The 20,869-nt window shown below is 37.4% G+C and overlaps 1 protein-coding gene across 1 annotated transcript in view; it reads right to left on the reverse strand.

Annotated features, from left to right (window-relative positions):
• The window catches only part of LOC132397545 (low-affinity Na(+)/H(+) antiporter NhaS1-like), a 122,289-nt gene that overhangs the window by 76,654 nt on the left and 24,766 nt on the right, over positions 1-20,869 (reverse strand). The window contains exons 6-10 of the mRNA XM_059976371.1: positions 19,065-19,226; positions 15,047-15,146; positions 12,560-12,703; positions 10,895-11,066; positions 4,112-4,193 (exon numbers count right to left, since the gene is read on the reverse strand). Of these exons, the coding sequence (XP_059832354.1) occupies positions 4,112-4,193; positions 10,895-11,066; positions 12,560-12,703; positions 15,047-15,146; positions 19,065-19,226 (660 nt within the window). The remainder of the gene's footprint in view (positions 1-4,111; positions 4,194-10,894; positions 11,067-12,559; positions 12,704-15,046; positions 15,147-19,064; positions 19,227-20,869) is intronic.

The following is a 20,869-nucleotide window of genomic DNA, read 5'->3' on the forward strand; positions in this document are numbered from 1 at the left end:
GTAAGGAGGCGAGAATGTGCACACTGGCCTCCCCAGCACCCTGTACAATTACAGTATAAACTCCCTGTACTTAAATTCAATCCCTTTAGCAATGAAGGCTAACATTCCATTTGTCCTCTTGATTATCTGTTGCACACGCAAATCAAGCTGTTGTAAATTATGCAGAAGGTATTCCCAAGTCCCACTGCACTTCAGTTTGCTGCAATCTTTCATCATTTAAATATCTATTATTCTATTTTATCTTCTATTTTTCCTTCCAAACTGGATAACCTTGCATTTGCCAATATTGTATGCCATCTGCCAGACACATGTTCTCTCACTTAACCTATCTATATCTCACTTAAGACCTCTCCAGATTCTCTGCGCAACTGGCTACTTGACTCAATTTATTGTCATCAGCAAACTTATATGTTACTGCATTAGTTGTGTGCCCAGCATCAACCCCTTCACCATTCTGCTCACTGCTAACCACCAACTAGAAAAACATTCACTTATCCCAACTCTCAGCTTTCTATTGGTTAACCAATCCTCTATTATACCAATTCATTACCCCCAATGCATCCTTATCTTATGAATAAGCCTTTTATGCAGCAACTTATTGAACATCCTCTGAAAACCAAAGTTTACCTGTTCCCCTCCATACACTGGGCTCATTACACCCTCAAAGAGCTCCAGCAAGTTTGTTAAACAGAACCTGCCTTTCATGAATCTAAGCCATGTCTGCCTGATGGATGCACATCTATCCAGATTTCTCACTATGTTTTCCTTAATGATAGCATCAAATATTTTTTCCAGCTGAAGACTTCTGCTTTTAAAACCCATTCTTGGTTGGTCCAACAGAATATTGGAGTCATAGAGTCATATAGCACAGAAACAGAATCCTCAACTCAACTGCTGCATCCTGACCAAGACAATCATCCGTGCTAATCCCATTTGCCTATATTTAACTGTCCTTCTGAATCTTTCCTATCTATAGACCCACCCAACTATCATACCCAAATCAAATACTTCATCTACCAGCACATTGCATATACATTCATGCTCTAGCCTTTTCTATCACACTCTGCTCATCAAGCACACATGCTCAGGGCCACCATCAAATTGTTGAATGAGAATGTTTCCAGAAAGCACTTCTCCAGAATTTTCAAACATTAAGGTTCTTTGTACTGATTCAGTTTGCAAAGTGCCAGTTTTTGTGTCCCTTCCCATTAGTTACTCTATATTCAGATTTATATTTTAAAAAAAGAAAATTTAATATAAATAATTAAGCTAAAATATAATCTTAAAATTGCTCATCAACTAGAACTTCCTTTGTGTCAGAACTTAGATGGGGCAGAAGTTGTTAAGTCAATCCAGAAGCATTTCTTGACACAGTACGTATATAATTCAAACAGGAAAAGGGCAATACTTGACCTTGAATTCGGAAATTAGCCTGGCAGGGTGACCATGGTTTTAGTAGAAGTGCATTTTGGGAACAGTGATCATAACTGCAAGTTTTCAGATAGTTACAGATGAGGATAAGACTTGAATTCAGGGCATAATGCTAAAATGGGAAAATACTAATTACAGCAGGAGCTGGTGAGAGTAAATAATATGAAGGTAGGCTGGCTAATAATATAAAAGAGGATACCAGAAGTTCTTTTCAGATATATAAAGAACAAAAGAGAGGTGAGAGTGGATATCATATTGCTGGAAAATGACACAGGAGAGGTAGTACTGTAATTGGGGAATAAAGAAATGGACGATGAACTTAATAAGTATTTTGCCATAACTTAATAAGTATTTTGAAACTAAAATTAGCGATACAACTAAATAAACAGTCTTAGCATACTTATGCCAAGGATTCTTAAATGTAGTCAAGAAAAGTCAACTGCATTTAAGCAATTTTAAGCATATTTAAGCTGTCTTAAATGTTTACCAAAATGATACAATTCCTGGTTGCCTCTCTCTAGCTCAACCCAAGCTGACTAAAGGCAAAATATGAAGATGTAACAACACTCTTTGCATCTACCACACCCCAACCCACATGACTAACTAGCCATAATCAACACACACAAAATACAATACAGATAGAAAACAGATATATGGGTCCTACAGCAAATGTCACTCCACCCTTTAAGTGGGTGGAGGGGGCAGAAAAAAGGAAATTATAGACCAGTAGGTCTAAATACAGCGGTTGGGAAGATGTTGTAGTCCATTATTAAGGATGAGGTTTTAGGGTTCTCGGAGGCACATGATAAAATAAGCCAAAGTCAGCATGGCTTCCTTAATTGTTTGGAATTCTTTGAGGAAGTAACAGGTAGGACAGACAAAGTAGAGTCAGTAGATGTTGTTTATTTGGATTTTCAGAAGGTTTTTGACAAGGTACCACACAGGAGGCTCCTCAGCAAGGTAAGAGTCTATGGTATTACTTGGAAAATACTAGCATGGATAGAAGATTGGCTGATTGGCAGGAACCAAAGAGTGGGAATAAAGTTGCTAGCTGCCGGTGATTGGTGGTGTTCAGCAGCAGATGGTTTTGGGACTGCTTCTTTTCACATTATAGGTCAATGATTTGATGATGGCGTTGATGGTTTTGTGTTCAAGTTCTCAGACGATACGAAGATAGGTGGAGGGCCAGGTAGTACTGAAGAAGAAGAAGGGAGTCTGCAGAAGAACATAGATAGATGGGAAGAATGAGCAAAGAAGTGGCAGATGGAATATGATGTAGGGAGGTTTATAGTCAAAGCACATTGGTAGAAGGAGTAAAGGCATAAACTATTTTCTAAACATGGAGAAAATTCAAAAATCAAGTTGCAAAGAGACTTGGGAGTTCTCAAGCAGGATTCCCTAAAGGTCAGCTTGCAGGTTGAGTCTGTAGTGAGGAAGTCAAATACAAAGCAAGGATGTAACGTTGAGACTTTATAAAGCAGTGGTGATGCCTCACTTTAAGTATTGAGAGCAGTTTTGGACCCCTTTTCTAAGAAAGGATGTGTTGACATTGGAGAGGGTTCAAAGGGGGGTGGGTCACAAAAATGATTCCGGGTTTGAAAGGTTTATCATATGAAGAGTGTTTGATGGCTCTGGGCCTGTACTCACTGGACTTTAGAAGTATGAGGGGAGACCTCAATGAAACCTATTGAATGTTTAAAGACCTCAATAGAGTGGATGTGGAGAGGATGCTTCCTATGATGGGAGAACCTAAGACCAGAGGACACAGCCTCAGAATAGAGGGGTGTCCTTTTAGAACGGAGATATTTCTTTAGCCAATGGTGAATCTGTGGAATTCGATGCCTCAGGCGGCTGTGGAAGCAAAGTCATTGGGTATATTTAAGACAGAGGTTTCCAGATTCTTGATTACTCAAGGCATGAAGGTAGGAGATTGGGGTTACAAGCAAAAAAGAAAATCAATCATCCATGATGAAATAATGGAGCAGACTGACTGGGCCAAATGGCCTAATTCTGCTCCTATATTTTATGGTCTTATGAAAAAGTTAATGTATGAGGAGCTTTTGATGGTTCTGAGCCTGTACTCGCTAGTGTCTAGAAAAATTATGTTTCCTCTCATGAACTTCAATGAGATTTTTTGAACAGATGCCAAAGGTGATTTATTGAGGTAGAGTGGGGTGTGCTGTGTACTGGATTTTAATAAAGCATTTAACAAGGTCACTCATGGGAGGTTCATACAGGGGGTTATGCATGGTATCCAAGGTGATTTGGACATTTGGATTCGGAATTGGCTGTCTAAAGAAGACAGAAGGTAGTGGTTGATGGGACTTATTTGTGACCAGCGGTGTTCTGCAGGGATTTATATTGATACATACAGATAGATTTTTATTATACATTGGTAGTGTTGTGAATAGCATTGAAAACTGGCAAAGGATAGAGAGCAGATGCAAATATGGACAGAGAAATGGTAAATGGTGTTTAACCCAGTCAAATTGAAGTGTTGCAATTTGAATAATCAAATGTAGAGGGACAGTAAACCATTAACAACAATACTGTTAGTATTGACGTGCAGAAGGATCCTGTGGTCCAAGTCCATTGCTCCCTAAAAGTGGCTGGTATAAGTTCAATTTTTATCTGTACTCTGTAGATTACCATGCCAAAACTTAATACACAGTTTGTTTACCCAAGGTATCGATGATCCATTCCATTGTGGTACCATTGATTAGCAGTGTCAATAATACAGTCCCCGTTACATGCAGCAATATCTGAAAACAGAAATGACATTTAACAAGTGCAATAAAATTAAAAACACTTTATAACTTTTCCAATATAAGGGACCATTACTTTTCCAGTAAGAGCAGAATGAGGCCGCAGGATCAAGGAACATGAAAGGTTACAGCCATCAAATGTTCCCAACAAGAGCTTAAATTATAGCTCATTTTGAAGCTCTTCACCTAAACTATCACTTATACCCCTAATGCAAAATCCCACATTTATTATTATTTCAGGTCATGTAGTCCCACTGCCTACCTTGTCTCTCCACGGGTGAGCTAGAATGAACTAAATTAAATAACTATTAGATTCTAGCTCCAAGTCACAACTAAACAGACCTGCTAGAAGTATCTAGGTACAATTCATTGAAAAGTCTAAATATGTTGGTGATTGGTCTTGCTCATGGCACTCATATTTGGAATGGGGTACAACCTGAAAAAAATATCCTTGTTGAAGTCTCCACAGGGTCCTTATGCAATGTGCACCTTTTGTAGTAAACCCCACTTACGTCCAACTGTGCTGGCTATTTTAAGTATTCAAATTTCCTTAGGTGACACTACTTTAGTTTACTTTAGAAAAAATTAGTGTTACTCCAGTTCTTTCACCTTTTTAATAGGAAGGGTCTTGAGAATAAGAATTGGGGTGAAGATTTGTATTGTACAAGTAGCTCTGATAGAGATTTTGACATTTTAACCATCTTAAAATATTAGATTGAGAGCTTAAATGTTTATCTATAAAGAAAGTATATTTTAAGTTGCCTTTAAAACTTAAGGTTAGTGCAACTACTTCCATTACAAGAAGAGAAATTATGATTACTTATCTCACTGGGGGAATCTATCTTCTATACAGTGCAACAAGGAATTTATGTTTAATACCTTTTTGTAAACACTATGACAAGTATCCCCATCTGTTAATTAGTGTTAAGTGTGCTAGGTCCAAAGGATCAAGCAATATCACATGCATATGGAACAAGCATCATACATATCATAATGAAACAGCATACATGGAGGAGGTAGTGCAACTTGAGGTCTGTTGTAAGCAGAATAACTTGGGTCTCAACATGGACAAGACTATACGGATGATTGTGGACTTAAGAAAGATGCAGGCTAACCACTCCCTTCTGCACATCAACTGCTTCTCCATGGAGAGAGTCAGGAGCACTAAGATTCTTGACATGCACATTACTGAAATCTCTTCTGGTCCCTCATCGCCAACTCTTTAACCAGGACAGCTCAGCAGCGCTGCCACTTCCTGAGAAGACTAAAGAAAGTGAGGCTCCCCTCTCCCCATCATTCTCACACATTCTATGACAGCACAATCATGAGTGTCCTGATCAGTTGCATCACCCTCTAGTATGGGAACTACAATGCATCAGACCACAAGACTCTGCAACGGATAGCGAGGACTGCTGAAAATATCATCAGGGCCTCTCTCATCCCCATTCAGGACATACATTAGAAGTGCTGCATACTCAGTGCTTCCAGCATTGTCAAAGATCCTTCCCATAATCTCTCTGATCTCCTGCCATGGGGCAGAAGGTATTGCTGCACAAAAACCAGAACAAACAGCTTCTTCCCCAAGGCTATTAGACTTCTTAGCACCCTGCCACCACATAGCACACATGTGCCCCCTGCCTGAATTCCTTGCTGCACAGTCCCCTCCTCAAGTCACAGACACAGTCTCATCCTGCACTAGTCACTTTTCATCTTTTATTGCTGCTTTTTCACACATTTATACCACTGCTTGGTTTATTATAATAGTGCCAATAGCATTATACTGCCCTACGTAAATATTCTCCTCATACTTTATGTCAACCTGTCAATCTTCAGGCTGTGCTACTCAAGGACTTGTGCTAATATTATTTTGTGACTGTATATGCTGGACCATAATTATTGATGCTATGTGTGACTATATTACTGTGTTTTGCACCTTGGCCCTATTCAGCTATAAACATGTATATGGTTGAATGATAATAAACTTGAACAGGAAAGAGCCAGGTCTCTCCATCATTTTAAGACGATAAAATATAGGAGCACAATTAGGCCATTTGGCCCATCAAGTCTGCTTCACTATTTCATCATGGCTGATCCATTTTGCTCTCAGCCCCAACCTCCTACCTTATCCTTGTAACCCTTCATGCCCTAATCTTTTACCACATCAACAACCAGTTTACATCACATACTTTATAATTGTTTATTGCTTATTGAGATACAGCGTGGAATAAGCCCCTCCGACCCCTCGAGCTGAGCCGCCCAGCAATCCCCAGCCCAATCACGGGACAATCCACAATAACCAACCAACTGTTCCTTGTGTGGCATGAATATTTCCTTAATTTGTTTAGGCCAGCACAAGTGGTACAGACACCCACATACACACAAATCTACATGACTTAGCAGAGTTATTGGCAGCCTTAAAGCACATTAAAGTGGATAAATCCTAAGGCTTGAGCAAGTGCAACTTCAGACCATATAGGAAGCTGGGAAGGCAACTACAGAGGCCATAGCAGAAATATTTGTTTTGACTTTATTCACAGATGAAGTTCTGGATGACAAGGTAGTGACAAATGTATTATTATTTAAGAAGGGCAATAAAGACAAGCCAGCAAACTACAGTTTGGTGAGCCTTATATCAGTAGTAGGCAAGTTACTTGGGTGGATTCTGAGAGCCAGGATCAACTTTTGGATAGACAATGTCCAATTAGGGAGAGTCAGCTCAGCTTTTTGCAAAAGAAATCACATCTGACTAATCTGTTGGTGTATTTCAGAGAGGTAACATAATAGGATAGATGGCACCAGAGTGATGCACATTGTCTACAGGAAATTTAGCAAAACCTTTGACAAAGGTTCAATTGCATGGTATCCAGGGAGAGCAAGCTAACTGGATCCATGACTGGCTTGATGGTAGAAAGCAGAGGGTGATGGTGGTGTACCATCAGGATCTGTGCTGGGAATTTTATTTTTTATTTATAAAAATGATATGAAAGAGTGTACTGTTATGAGTGTACCACAGCTCTGAGGGGCCGAAGGGTGCAGGGTAGCCTCCTCCTTTGTGAGAATCGCAAGATCACTATTGCGTCAGTTCAGGGGGCCCAGGAAATGAGAAAGAGACGTGCGGAATGTCTTGTTTCCCCGGCGATGTAAAGCTACAGGACATGGCCATTGTCTCCGGAAGGCGAATTTGTGGATTGGAGACTATGCCACGTGAACGCCCTCAGGCAAAGTGGGGTGGTTGAGGGAGAGATTGCATCACCCCCAACCTGATTGACATCTATGACCCTGCGAGTCAGGATAAAAGAGGGTCTGTAGGAACAGCCCCTCAGGCGCACCAGAAGAAACGTTAAACGGCCAAGTAATAGCAGGAAGTCATCTGAAGGAGGCCACGTGCGTTCAGTTCCGTTGCTGGAACTGGTGGCTGGAACCACGGAAAACGGCTTTTACCTAACAACGGGGAAACCCACTCCCCTGACTCAACGGATTGGCATCATAAAAGACCTGGGCAAGTTTAAACCACCTCTCTCCTAAACCCAAAACACTGCAGCTTGAACAAACTTACAGTGACTGTTATATTTCCATCGGACAATACATTATCCCCTAGACAATGACAGAGCTATTTCTTATTGGTTATTATTATACCCGCGCTTTAGATTTAGTATTGACGACGTATATTATCTGTATGTTTGCATTAATCTTATTTTTGTGCCCCTTTATCAATAAATACTTTTAAAAATAGTACCATCAGACTTCAACGGACCTCTCTATCTTTGCTGGTAAGTGACCCAGTTACAGGGTTTCGTAACAGTACAAACCATAGCTACAGGTGATACTAAAATAGTTGATCTCATGGACAGTGGGGAAAGTTATAAAAAATTTACAGGGATCTTGACCAGCTCCAAAAGTGAGCCTAGAACTGGCAAATGGATTTCAATTCAGCTTAGTCTGAAATATTGCATTTTGGCAAGTTAAGCCAGTGTAGGTCTTGTATAGCGAATGGTAGGGCTTTGTGAAATGTGGAACACAGAGACATGTTATGAAGGATGAACAACTCTGATGGGCAGAAGGGTACAGAGCTGCCTATGTTCCCCCGCCCCCCCCCCCCAGGAGAATCACAAACTGTTACTGTTACCACACTGCTAAACAGAGACAAAGGGAAAACATACTGGGACTGGAACATCTGCTTCAGATAAGGGAGAGATAACACCAAGAGAGAGAGACTTGTTGACCCACCATATTATGACTCCTGAAAGACTTATGGCTCCAGAGAGGGCTGTTTACCTGGTACCATTCTGTTCATTAAAATTCCTCAGAGGACAGCCGGAGTGGGCTGGTTTGATGGACTAAGCCATTCAAAACTGATTGACACCTGAGACCCTGTAAGTGGGGATAAAAGTGAGGCCTGGGGAGACACCCCTCAGACACACCAGTGAGCACTGCTTGAGTGTTGGAACCCACGAGAAGGTGTGGGGCATCGGAGACCGAACAAAGGATCGGTCAGTTTAACTCACAGTGTTATTAGCAGGGCCGGTGGGTGTTTTTTCTCTCTCTCTCTCTCTCTCTCTCTCTCTCTCTCTCTCTCTCTCTGAACCAACAACTACCTCAGCACGTATGAACTGAACTGAACTTTATATTCACATATGACAATTCATTAACCCCTAGACATCGATAGAGCTTGTTTATTTTTGATTATTATACCCACACTTTTAGGTTTAGTATTGTTAATGTGTATTATCTATATATTTGCATTGTTGATATTGATTTGTATATTTTACTAATAAACACTATTTAAAAATAGTACCACCAGACTCTTCTATCTTTGCTGGTAAGACACCCAGTTACGGGGTACGTAACAGACATAAGAGTACAGGTACAGAGCTGGCTGAAAATGGCATTACAGCTAGGTAGTGTGGGTGAAGAATGTATTTGATACGCTAGCCTTTATCAGTCAGGACACTGAGAAGAGGAATTAGGATGTTGCACTGCAGTTGTACAAGATGTCAGTGAGACCACATTTGGAATAATGTGTACCATTTTGGTCAAAGGAGCTTTAAGTTCCCAGGAGTGAACATCAGTTAGACTGTCCTGGTTCGACCAGGAAGACACTATAGTCAAGAAAGTACACCAGTGCTTCTACTTCCTCCATAGGCTAAAGAAATTTGATATGTCTGCATTGACCCTCAGTAGTTTTTTATCAAGATACTATTGAAAACATCATATCCAGATGCAAATGACCTACTCCAGCTCCTAATTTATATACTCATATGCAGAGGTTAATGAATAATGTTTAGAGAAATCTGCATGTCCATACAATATTACTGCACAGTACAGGTCCTTCAGCCCATGATGTTGTACCAACCTTTTAATATTGAGGAAACAGTTTCTATAGATGGCAAAAATACATTTTTGTTTGTTTTTTTAAATTGGTTGATCATTTGTTATAAGAGTCACAGATTTGGAATCAGATGTACTTAGATGAAGACACTGATTGGTATGGCTCCTAAACCTGATGACACAAACTAAGGACAAAAAGAAGCTGCAAAGATATACAGGTTGGGTAAGAGAACTGCAAACATCTGACAAATGGAGACTAAAGCAGAAAAATGTGAAATTGATATTTCGACAGAAAAAATAGACAAGAATATAATCTAATTGCAGAGAGACTGCAAAGTTCTGAGATACAGGAATCTGGGTGTCCTAGTACGTATTTTGAAACAAGACTAATGTCCAGGATTAGGAAAGTAATTTGGAAAATGAACAATAATATGTTTTAGTTAGAAGTGAATGCAAAAGTTGGAGATAATATTTTGATTATATGGAACACTGCTGAGACCTTACCTGCATTACAATATACATTATTGGTCACTTTCTTAAGTGTGTTAATGAATTGGAAGGACTAACCAGACTAATATCTAGAATATGTGCCTGTTTCATTGCCCAGGTTTATATCCAGTGAAGTTTAGAAGAGTAAGAGGGGATTTGATTGAAGCATACAAGATTATGGAGTCTAACAGTTTTGATATAGCAGCACATTTCCTCTTGAGAGAAAACTTGAAATTGAAACAAGGAGAGGGCACTGCTTAAAATAAGGGGTAACAAAATTAAAAAAGATGGAGGTGAAATATTGTCTTCAATGATGGATTCACTTTGGAATTCGCTTTCATAAAGAATAAAATAAGCAGAGACATTGAATACCTTTAAGGCATAGGGAGATGGATTCTTGATAAGGGTATGAAAATTTACTGGATAGGCAGAACTGCAGTTACAGTGAAATCAGGCTCAACCTCACTAATAGTGGAGCACACTTGTCTGCTTGAGTAGCCCATCCTAATTTATATAACTCTATGTTTTCTATGGAACTAGGCTCTGTAGAACTTCCGGGACAAGCACAACAATCCTGGTGCACTTTGCTTATTTAGTATCTGGGTCCGGAATAGAAAGCAAGTTCAAAACATAAGCAAATTTACACATTATCAAGCTTTGATAAAGTAAACAATTTCTTATAGTTTTCAACAACTTGCATTTTTTTTTGCTCATGTCCATTAGAGGTCTAAGGAAACATTTCTAGCAACTATACAAGTGTTCTGCTGCTCCATATTGTATCACCACATCAGTTAAATTTACTACCACCCAGCAGGTGCATAAAAACTAAAACATTTAATCATTAACAAAAAATATTCACTGTTTCATAACTATCCCCTTACCTTGTTTCTGACATTCACTTCATCAAGTCCTTCCAAATGATATGCCGTAAGAGCTAAACTTAGAGTGAAAGCACCTTTTGTACCACTCCAGATGCAAACAGCTCCCCAACGCCAATTGAAACCATAGCCCAAACGTTTTAACAATGGTGCCAAACCCATGATAATCATCAAGCTACAAAAACAAAGTCAAAATATTAATCACTCTACATTTCTGATTAACTATAAAAAAAAATCAGTGTTTAATATCAAACCAAACACTTAAATAACCCATATTGAACAAGATTATTTCTCAATGGAACTCTATAAACACTCAATAGAAAGACATCTATTTATACATTTTATTCTGTACAGTAAAACTGATGATCAAGCAGTCTCAAACTGGCACATTATCAAACTGGCATTTTTTGCATTAATAAATAAAATACTGTTTATATTAATAACACATTTAACTCAATTTTAACATGTTATCCAGTAATAAAATTCCTCCCAGAAAGGCTTAAGGGAACACAGAAAACAGAACCATGAGCCAGGTGCCAAAACATCAGGATTTTTGAATATAAAAGTTGATTATCAGAGTTTTATTATACTAACAATAAACCTCATCTAATCAAAATCAGCAAGCTTTCTTCCAAATACTTGACTAATAGAAATGTAGAAAACCCTTAAATGTTTTATAGTAATTGTAACCCCACATTAAAGGTCAATGTCACTTTATTCAGTTTGGATATAAAATTAAATATTACAATTCAGTATTCAAAGTTCCTGTGAAAAAGAAATATATTTGTGCAGATATTAGCTTGTCACCCATAATATTGGCTGAATTAGCAAGGAATCTTTGACTTATCCCCCTCCATTGAAAAACTGACATCAGCTTTTACTCAAAAAAATTAAGAGGTGGAGGTGCAAATTGTCACCAAAAAAGATTTCACTAAATCCAACTCTGCTGGTGAAATACCAAATTACATCTTAAGTTAGTTCTAGGCAACAACAGAAAATGAATACTGCGATCTGACCCATCTTCAGGACTGTCACTATTTAGGCCTAGCATTGACAGAGTCAAGTTGCAGAATACACTAAGTAGCACTGGGGTAATAGCCATTATAAAACTGACAGAAATGCTCTCAGCATTGAATGATGACAGAACTGTAATTAAGGCTATCTTTTTTGCACAATGTGTGAACAAATTGAATGAACACATAATAAAAAATGCTGAAAATATCAACTAGCACCAGAATAGAGTTCTGAAGGGTCATCAATGCAAAAGAATTAACTTCAGGCTGATGATCCTTCAATTTTTTTCCCTAATATTGATGCTGCCAAGTACACTGATCTGAAACATCTGCAGTTTATCCATTTTTATATTGGTTAGACCTTGGATATCAAAACATTTTAAAGCTGAAAGCATTTTTTATGTTTCCCAATGCTAAACTACATCAGATGATCATGAAAAAGAAAATAATGATGAAAATAAAAGCTCAGATGAATGTGCTCCAATGGCAGCAATTTCATTGATTTTACTGCATGAATAAGGACATGAAGAAAATAAAACCATGAAAGAGCTGTAGTTGGACAGTTTGTGATGAATGACATGAAACTTTATAGTGACAATCCCTTGATTCAAAGTCATATCTCTTATTTATTTAAAAGGCAGGAATACAAGCTCACCGTACAGTATTTATTCCAAAGTAAAGTACAATGACGAAAAAGCCATCAGTGATGGACATATGTTTCAATGCTTTTTGTGATATGACAACTCCAACAATCATGAAGATGAGAGAATTTCCTAGATATGTTAGCATTTCCCAAAAGCTGTAAAAAGATTTTAAAATCAGTGTTTACATTATAATCACAAAGCTAAAGAAATTACTTAAAGGCAGGATCTAGAAGTCTAAACAAGTTTCTGCTGTTTTAGAAATATTTAATTTAATGGTAGGTGTGAATCATATTGATTAAAAACCACTGACATACCAAGCTGAGCAAATGTATTTAATATACTAATTTCAACTTCTGAATTAGCTTTGTATTCTTAGAGGAAACAATAGTTCAAGTGCTTGTGACAGAATAATGCAAAGCAAAACTTGGAATCTTGAATGCAGATTCTTTGACCCTTGCTTCCAAGAAATGCACAATGATGAATACTATTGCCTCTTATACTATCAAAATATTCAGATACTTAATAGAAATGAATGAAACTTTGTAAATAAATAATTAAGTAACAACTAAACCTACATAACCAAATAAATTCTAGTAGAATCACAAACATGAGAAAATCTGCAGATACTGAAAATCCAAAGCAACACACACAAAATGCTGAGGAACTCAACAGGTCAGGCAGTATCTATGGAAGAGAGTATACTGTCAATGTTTCAAGTTGAGACCCTTCATCAGGACTGGGGGGAAAAGTCATCAGAGGAAGAAGATGGGGGAAAGGGGAGAAAGATGATGGGTGAAACCAGGAGAGGGGGAGCGGTGAAGTAAAGAGCTGGGAAGTTAATTGGTCAAAGAGAAAAGGCTGGAGGAGGGGGGGATCTGATAACATAGGGTAAAAAGATCATGGAAGAAAGAAGAGGTGGTGGTCAGGTGAGGAGAAAAAGGAGAGACAGGGAAACAGGAATGGAGAATGGTGAGGGGGTGGGGGGTAAGAGGCAATCACCAGAAACCTAGAAATCATGCCATCGGTTGGAGGAACAAATTCTAGGTAAAGTTGTTCAGAGAAGCATAGTTTTGGCATACCAAAGTGCTATCACCAAGTACATTAATATTCTAGGAATTAGGATTTCCATTAGAGTGCCTACCACATCAGACCATAAACTGCAGTATCTCATCACCTCACTCTCAAAAGTGAAAAGTACAAGATAATGTTCTTCCACTGCTTGATGGAATACAGTTGCAACAAGCTGTCAAGAGACTGGCAGTTCTCCAGCAGTACCCCCTACATTAAATACATATTCTCTCCACTACCATCATACTTGAATGCTTTGTCTAATAAAGATACACTTCAACAATCTATTGTTTTCTTTGACTTGTATCCCAAACTTCTAGGTTCAGGTTTATTTATATATCACATATACATTGAAACAGAGTGAAGTGTATCATTTTCTTTAACAACCAACACAACCTATGGATGTGCTGAGGGCAGCACAATCAAAGGACGTGCTCGCCGGTCTCCAGACCTCGGCCTGACTCCAGACGTTGACTTACAAGTACAGGAACACAGCTTTACTTTCAAGCCACACAGTACCCTCACAGGAGCCTATTGCTGAATCAAATTTTAAAATCCTGTCTTGCAGCATCATTACAGAATCTCTGTTATAATAGAGGTTCATGGTCATTTTTAATCCAAGAAAGGATTTACAAATAGTTGATTTTTAGAGTGCAGAATAATTTCCAAAATGTATTTATTCAAAATATACCGAAATTTATCACTTGTCTTTTGCATTGTGTCAGCATTCTATTCCTAGATCAGATAAACGATGTCCTCAACTTCCCTCTTTCAATACAACTTGTTGTTTTAAGAAAAATGATTCAATATCTTTTCCTCAGTAAAGCACTATGTAGAAAAACTGTTTTCTTAAGAATGCATCAATGGCAGTCTCTTGTGTCTCTCTAATATCTGAAATAAAGTGATCAGTGGAAAATTAAGATAATCAAAGTTGCATTTCTAGTATAAGATATCTTCATTTTGGAATACACAAACAACAAAAAGCTCAAAAATGTGGACACAGAAATTAGCCTAATTTAGTTAATGGAGCACAAATCGTGGTAAGGCTAGAGTTCCACTCATCAATTTTAAGTAACTTCTAAAAATCTAAATCTCTACACAACCAAATGTAAACTGCCAGCAGATTTTAATTTTAAATCTCTAAAATTAATTCTCCAATAGAACCAATATACTATACCCTGCTATATATACTACACTGTTGCTAATAAACAACGGAAAAATGTTTTATTATCCCAAACATGAATAAATAAAAAGTAAGCTCTCCAAGACTCATACCCATTTCCTTATTTGCCCATTTCTATTATAATTTACAAGTGCGTTCAGTAACCACCCCCCCAAAAAAGATAGATACTTCACAAAATTATAAAATGTGACTAATTTAATAAAAGGAATCAATGTGCAAAGTAAACCAAATTAGTGCCAATACTCACCGCAATAAGAACACCTCAATCTCTGGACTGAAGCTCACTGTATCCATAAAGAGCCCCATAAATGTAACAGATATTACACCCGATATACCAACCCATTCACCTGAAAATGTAATTAAAAACATACAGTAAAAAAATGACATTTTTAGAAGCAGTCAGCACCTTACAAAGTTCATGGTGACTTTGCATGCAAAATTTATCACTTACAAAGTAAACACAAGGTAAGGAAATAGCTGAATCTCATCTATATGATATCAGAAACTAACAAAAACTTCCCAAGACTGGATATCCTTTGTAAGAATGCAACTCATCTATAAATTTTCCAGACTAGATATGGTGATTCAGAGGATACGGAAATATGGGAAGAATATAAGATGACATCATTAAAAATGAATGGGACAGACAATTTGGAGATACATGCTGTCTCCTTCTATTTGTATTATGTGTGCACCAAGATAGAATTTATAATCAGGTTCAAATCACATGGTTGTCCAGAAAAAAGCAATATGGAAACCTTCGCATCACAATCTTAGAAAATCAACTTAATTCACTGTGGGCCATCAAATACAGGACATATCTGTAGGAGTTAAAAGACTGCATATACCACTGAGCAAAAGTTCAATACAGTACTCTGCTGACTATTCAGAAATCCCAGTGGTTTAGTATCTGGTTCAATGGGTGGCAATTTATGTGATTCCTAGACTGCACCTGAGCTCTGGTTCCCACGCTCCCTTTTAGCTCCCTAACACCTTGTTTCATGTGCTCCCCTTAAGATATATCAAGTTACTTGTAAACTTTATTATTCTACTTTATAACACACAAAACAAAAAAGGACATTAATACTCAAAACACTTTTCTTTTTTTCTTTTTCAATCTTTTTATTGATTTTCACATATACACAAAAAAATAACATAGTAATAAGTAAATTATAAATACAATAGACTTGAAATCACATTGATAATAAGATAATAATATCCTACTAAACATCAACAAAAGAAAATACCTTAATCAAGTCCACATGAATATATGAAAAAAAAAAACAAAAATAACCATTAAAAAAGAAAAAAAATATTAAAAAATATGAGAGAAAAAAAATATATATATTAAAAAAAAATAAAACACTAAACTAAACTAACATAGGCAATAATAACAGTTTACAAGTATAAGATAGTGTCAAAGAACTCCGGAACTCCATACCTGAACATGAATAAGCAGAAAGGTCTGGAAAAGGCCAAATTAATTCATATGAAAATGTCGAATAAATGGTCTCCAAGTTTCTTCAAATTTAATTGATGAGTCAAAAATAGTGCTTCTAATTTTTTCCAAACTCAGATAAGAAATAGTTTGAGAAAGCCATTGAAATGTAGTAGGAGGATTTACTTCTTTCCAATTTTGTAGTATAGACCTTCTGGCCATTAATGTTACAAAAGCAATCATTCGTCTGATTGAGGGGGAAAACTGATTACCATCTTCATTTGGTATGCCAAAAATTGCAGTAATAAAATGAGGTTGTAAATCTATATTCCAAATTGAGGAAATAGTAGTAAATATATCCTTCCAATAATTATGTAAAGTGGGACATGACCAAAACATATGGGTCAATGAGGCCACTTCTGAATGACATCTGTCACATAGAGGGTTAATATGAGAATAGAATCGAGCAAGTTTATCTTTAGACATATGAGCTCTATGTACAATTTTAAATTGTATTAAAGCATGTTTAGCACATATAGAAGAAGAATTAACCATTTGCAAAATTTTTTCCCATTTATCTGTTGATATGTTGTATTGAAGTTCTTTTTCCCATTCTTGTTTAATTCTAACTGATATTTCTGGTTGTATCTTCATAATCATATTATAAATAAAAGCTACTAATCCCTTCTGACAAGGATTTAAGGTAAAAATCAAATCTGTAGTGTCCACCAAAGTTGAATTAGGAAAAGATGGTAAAACTTTATGTAAAAAATTTCTAATTTGTAAATATCTGAAAAAATTAGATTTAGGTAATTCAAATTTATTAGAAAGTTGATCAAATGACATCAAAGTATCTTCAAAAAAGAGATCACGAAAACATTTTATACCTTTCCTTTTCCATATGTTAAAAGCTTGATCTGTCCAGGAGGGTTTGAAAAAGAAATTAAATAAGATAGGGCTATCAAGAACAAAGTTTTTCAAAATAAAAAACTTAAGAAATTGAAACCAATCAAAACACTTTTAATAGATGTAATATCCAAGAATCCAGAAAATCTGTTCACCCACTATCTGACATCTTCTAGATTGATGGAGTTTTATTCTTCAACTCATTCAGATTAACATCAGAGATAGTGGAACTAGCATGACCTCCTTCATTTGACAACAAAAGGAAACATGACACAATCAACGATTTTCTCAGTCCCAAAGTTATCCAAGTTTGACTGGCAAAATAAGCTAAGAGATTGATCAGTAGGTGAAGTGCGGCAGATAATCAAAAAACTGAACCATTACTCTCAGTAGGAATTTATCCCAATTAGAATAAGGTAAAATCTACCGTTAATAAAGGAGGTCAAGAATAACATGGAATTGAAAAGTGAGGCATATGAACAAAAGGTGAGGAGCGGAGAAGAACTTCTTCCCAGCTATTTTTGTTTTAATTCTTATTTTCTTCCCTTGTCTTTCATTCCCCACTTGGCCTCTTGCCTTTTCCCCTCTGCTGCCCATCACCTCCCCCTAGAACCACTCTTCTTTCCTTTCACTAATGGTTCACTGTCCTCTCCTATCAGATTCCTTCTTCTCCAGCCCTTTACCTTTCCCACCCACTTGACTTCACCTATCACATTCTAGCTTGTCCCTGACCCACTGAATTCCTCCAGCATTTTGAGTGTTTCATATGAACAACAATTGCTAGCCTTTTCAATGGCATTTACAAAACACAAAATGATAAAGAAGATTCTCAGAACATAATACAGATTTAAAAGATTTTGTGGGTATCAGTAATCCAACATATACTGTGTGTGTAGTCAAAGTTCTCTAGGAGTAAAAATAATTTAACAAATAACATAGTAAAAATTGCAAGACACAGAAAATGCTGGAGGAACTCAGCAGCCCAGGCAGCATCTATGGAAAAGAATAACCTGTCTACATTTTGGGCCGAGACCCTTAATCAGAACTGGAGAAATAGAGATGAGAAATCAGAATAAAAGGTGTGGGGTGGGGGCAGAAAGAGAGGAGAAAGAACTACAAAGTATAGGCAAGGTATAAGTGATAGATGAAACCAGTAGAGGGGGAGGGTTGAAGTAAAGAGCTGGGAAGTCAATTGGTGAAAGATACAAAGGACTGAAGGTGGTGAAATCTGATAGGATTGGACAAAACACCATGGGGGAGAAAAGGGAAGGAGGAGGAGCACCAGAGGGAGGTGGTGGGCAGGTAAAGATATAAGGTGAGAGGGGGAAATGGGAATGGGGAATGTTGAAGTGGGGAGCAATTACCGTAAGTTTGAGAAATCAATGTTTTGCCTAACCTACGAACATCGATTTCTCAAACTCCCAGTAATTCTTCCCCTGCCCCCACCACTGCCCTTCACCATTCCCATCACGTCGTTGGTGCTCCTCCCCTTCCCCTTCTTCCACTGTCTTCTGTCCTCTCCTATCAGATTACTTATTCTTCACCCCTTTATCTCTTTCACCAATTGATTTCCCAACTCTTTACTTCCCCTTCTCCCGGTTTAACCTATCACCTGCTACCTTGAACTTCTTCCTCCCCTCTTTCCTCCTCCCCCCCACCCCACCTTCTTACTCCGTTTTCTCATCTCTTTTTTCTAGTCCTAATGAAGGGTCTCAGCCTGAAACATTGACTGTTTACTCTTTTCCATAGATGCTGCCTGGTTCGCTGAGTTCCTCCAGCATTTTATGTACATTACTTTGATTTCCAGCATCTGCAGATTTTCTCATTTGTAATAAAAAATGCAAATTTCTCAACAAGTATTTTAATAAATGATACAAAAAAGATCAAGAAACTTTATTTAAATAAGTCAAAACATCCTTACCGACATAGAATGCTATGTAAGTATTTGCCAAACTGATCGTTATCTCCGTTACCCCATCATTAAAGACATATGTTAGGCAAAACATGGTGATTTTGGCCATTATATATCCAAATACTGGGCTTACAAACACCTTTAGCATCAATCTTACAGCAAGTTCAACAACTGTACAAAAACAGAAAACATTTGTTTAAACAATTCTTGGTCTGAACATCATTTTCCCTCCATTTTCCCCATAATCTTAATATATTCAACAAATCTACCTCCACAGCGTTAGGAAAGCAAATTCCAAAAGATTTATGATCTCAAAATTAATTTCTCCTTATCTAAATCTTATTCTCAAATATACACTGGAGCTCTAGATTTCTCTCTGTGTTCACCCTGTCAATTCCTCTCAAATGTATATGTTTCAGTATAATAATTTTTTACTCTTTTGAACACCATCTGTTCAATCTCAGGATGGAGCCTGGCTGAACCTTCCTTGTGCTTTCAGTGCAAATGTATCTTTCTTTAAATATGGAAAGCAAAAATCCAGAATTTTTCCAGAGACAAACTCACCAGCACGCTGATAAACTGCAACAAAAAAAAACTTGCCAGGTTGTATACTCCAAACCTCTTGCAATAAAAGGGTCAACATTCTCTCAGTCTTCCAAGTTACTTGCTGTACTAGCATACAAATCTTTCATATTGCATGTATTAAGATTCCACATCCATTTATACAACAATTTATAGTTTCATTACTTAAATTCACAATTTGGTTTTTCATCCTACTTACCACAGTGGATAATCTCATATTTTTCAACATTAAACAGCAGCTGCCAACATCCTGCACAATTGTTTAAACTAACTACATCTCTTAACTGGCTCTTTGTGCCCTCCTTGCTAATCCAAGTTAAGGCATTGGTCTAGTGATCTGAAGGTCGCTAATTCAGCCTCAGCTAAGGCAGCATGTTGTATACTTGAGCAAGGCACTTAACCGCACATTGCTCTGTGACAACACTGGTGCCAAGCTGTATCGGCCCTTGCCCTTCCCTTGGACAACGTCGGTGGCATGGAGAGGAGAGACTTGCAGCATGGGCAACTGCCAGTCTCTCATACAACCCTGCCCAGGCCTGCACCCTGGAAACTTTCCAAGGCGCAAATCCATGGTCTTCAAGACTAACGGATGCCTATTATTTATTTCTAATTCAGCAATTTTTATTATCAGTTCATTCATCAAACTTATAATAAGTTGATTAAGGTCCCAGCACCGACCACTGTGGTACACCGCAAGTTGCTGATGGCCTAAAATGATCCACGTAATCAAATTTTCTGTATCTGAGATATTCTATCCATACCAATCTATTTCCCCCAACTTTATGTCCTCTTTTCTTATGCAAATACACTGTAGCACATAAAATTCAAAGTAACTTTATTACCTCAGTACATATGTCACCATATACAACCCCAATTCATTTTCTTGCAGGTATTCTCAATAAATCCATAATAGAATAATAACCATAATAGAATCAATAAAAGACCACATTCAACCAGTATGCAAAAATCAAAAAATTGGGCAGATATAAAAAGGAAAATAATAATAAATAAACAAACAAGCAATAAATAGAGAACATGAGATGAAGAGTCCTTGGAAGTGAGTCCATAGGTTGTGGAAACATTTCGATGATGGGGGAAGTGAAGTTGAGTGAAGTTATCCACTTTGGTTTAAGAGCATGATGGTTGAAAGGTAATAACTGTTCCTGAACCTGGAATACACTAATTAAACTTCCTCTGTTTTCTGACATTAAAAAATAGGGATTGAAACTTGC

Source organism: Hypanus sabinus, chromosome 7 (assembly GCF_030144855.1).
Source record: "Hypanus sabinus isolate sHypSab1 chromosome 7, sHypSab1.hap1, whole genome shotgun sequence".
Taxonomy (NCBI): domain Eukaryota; kingdom Metazoa; phylum Chordata; class Chondrichthyes; order Myliobatiformes; family Dasyatidae; genus Hypanus; species Hypanus sabinus.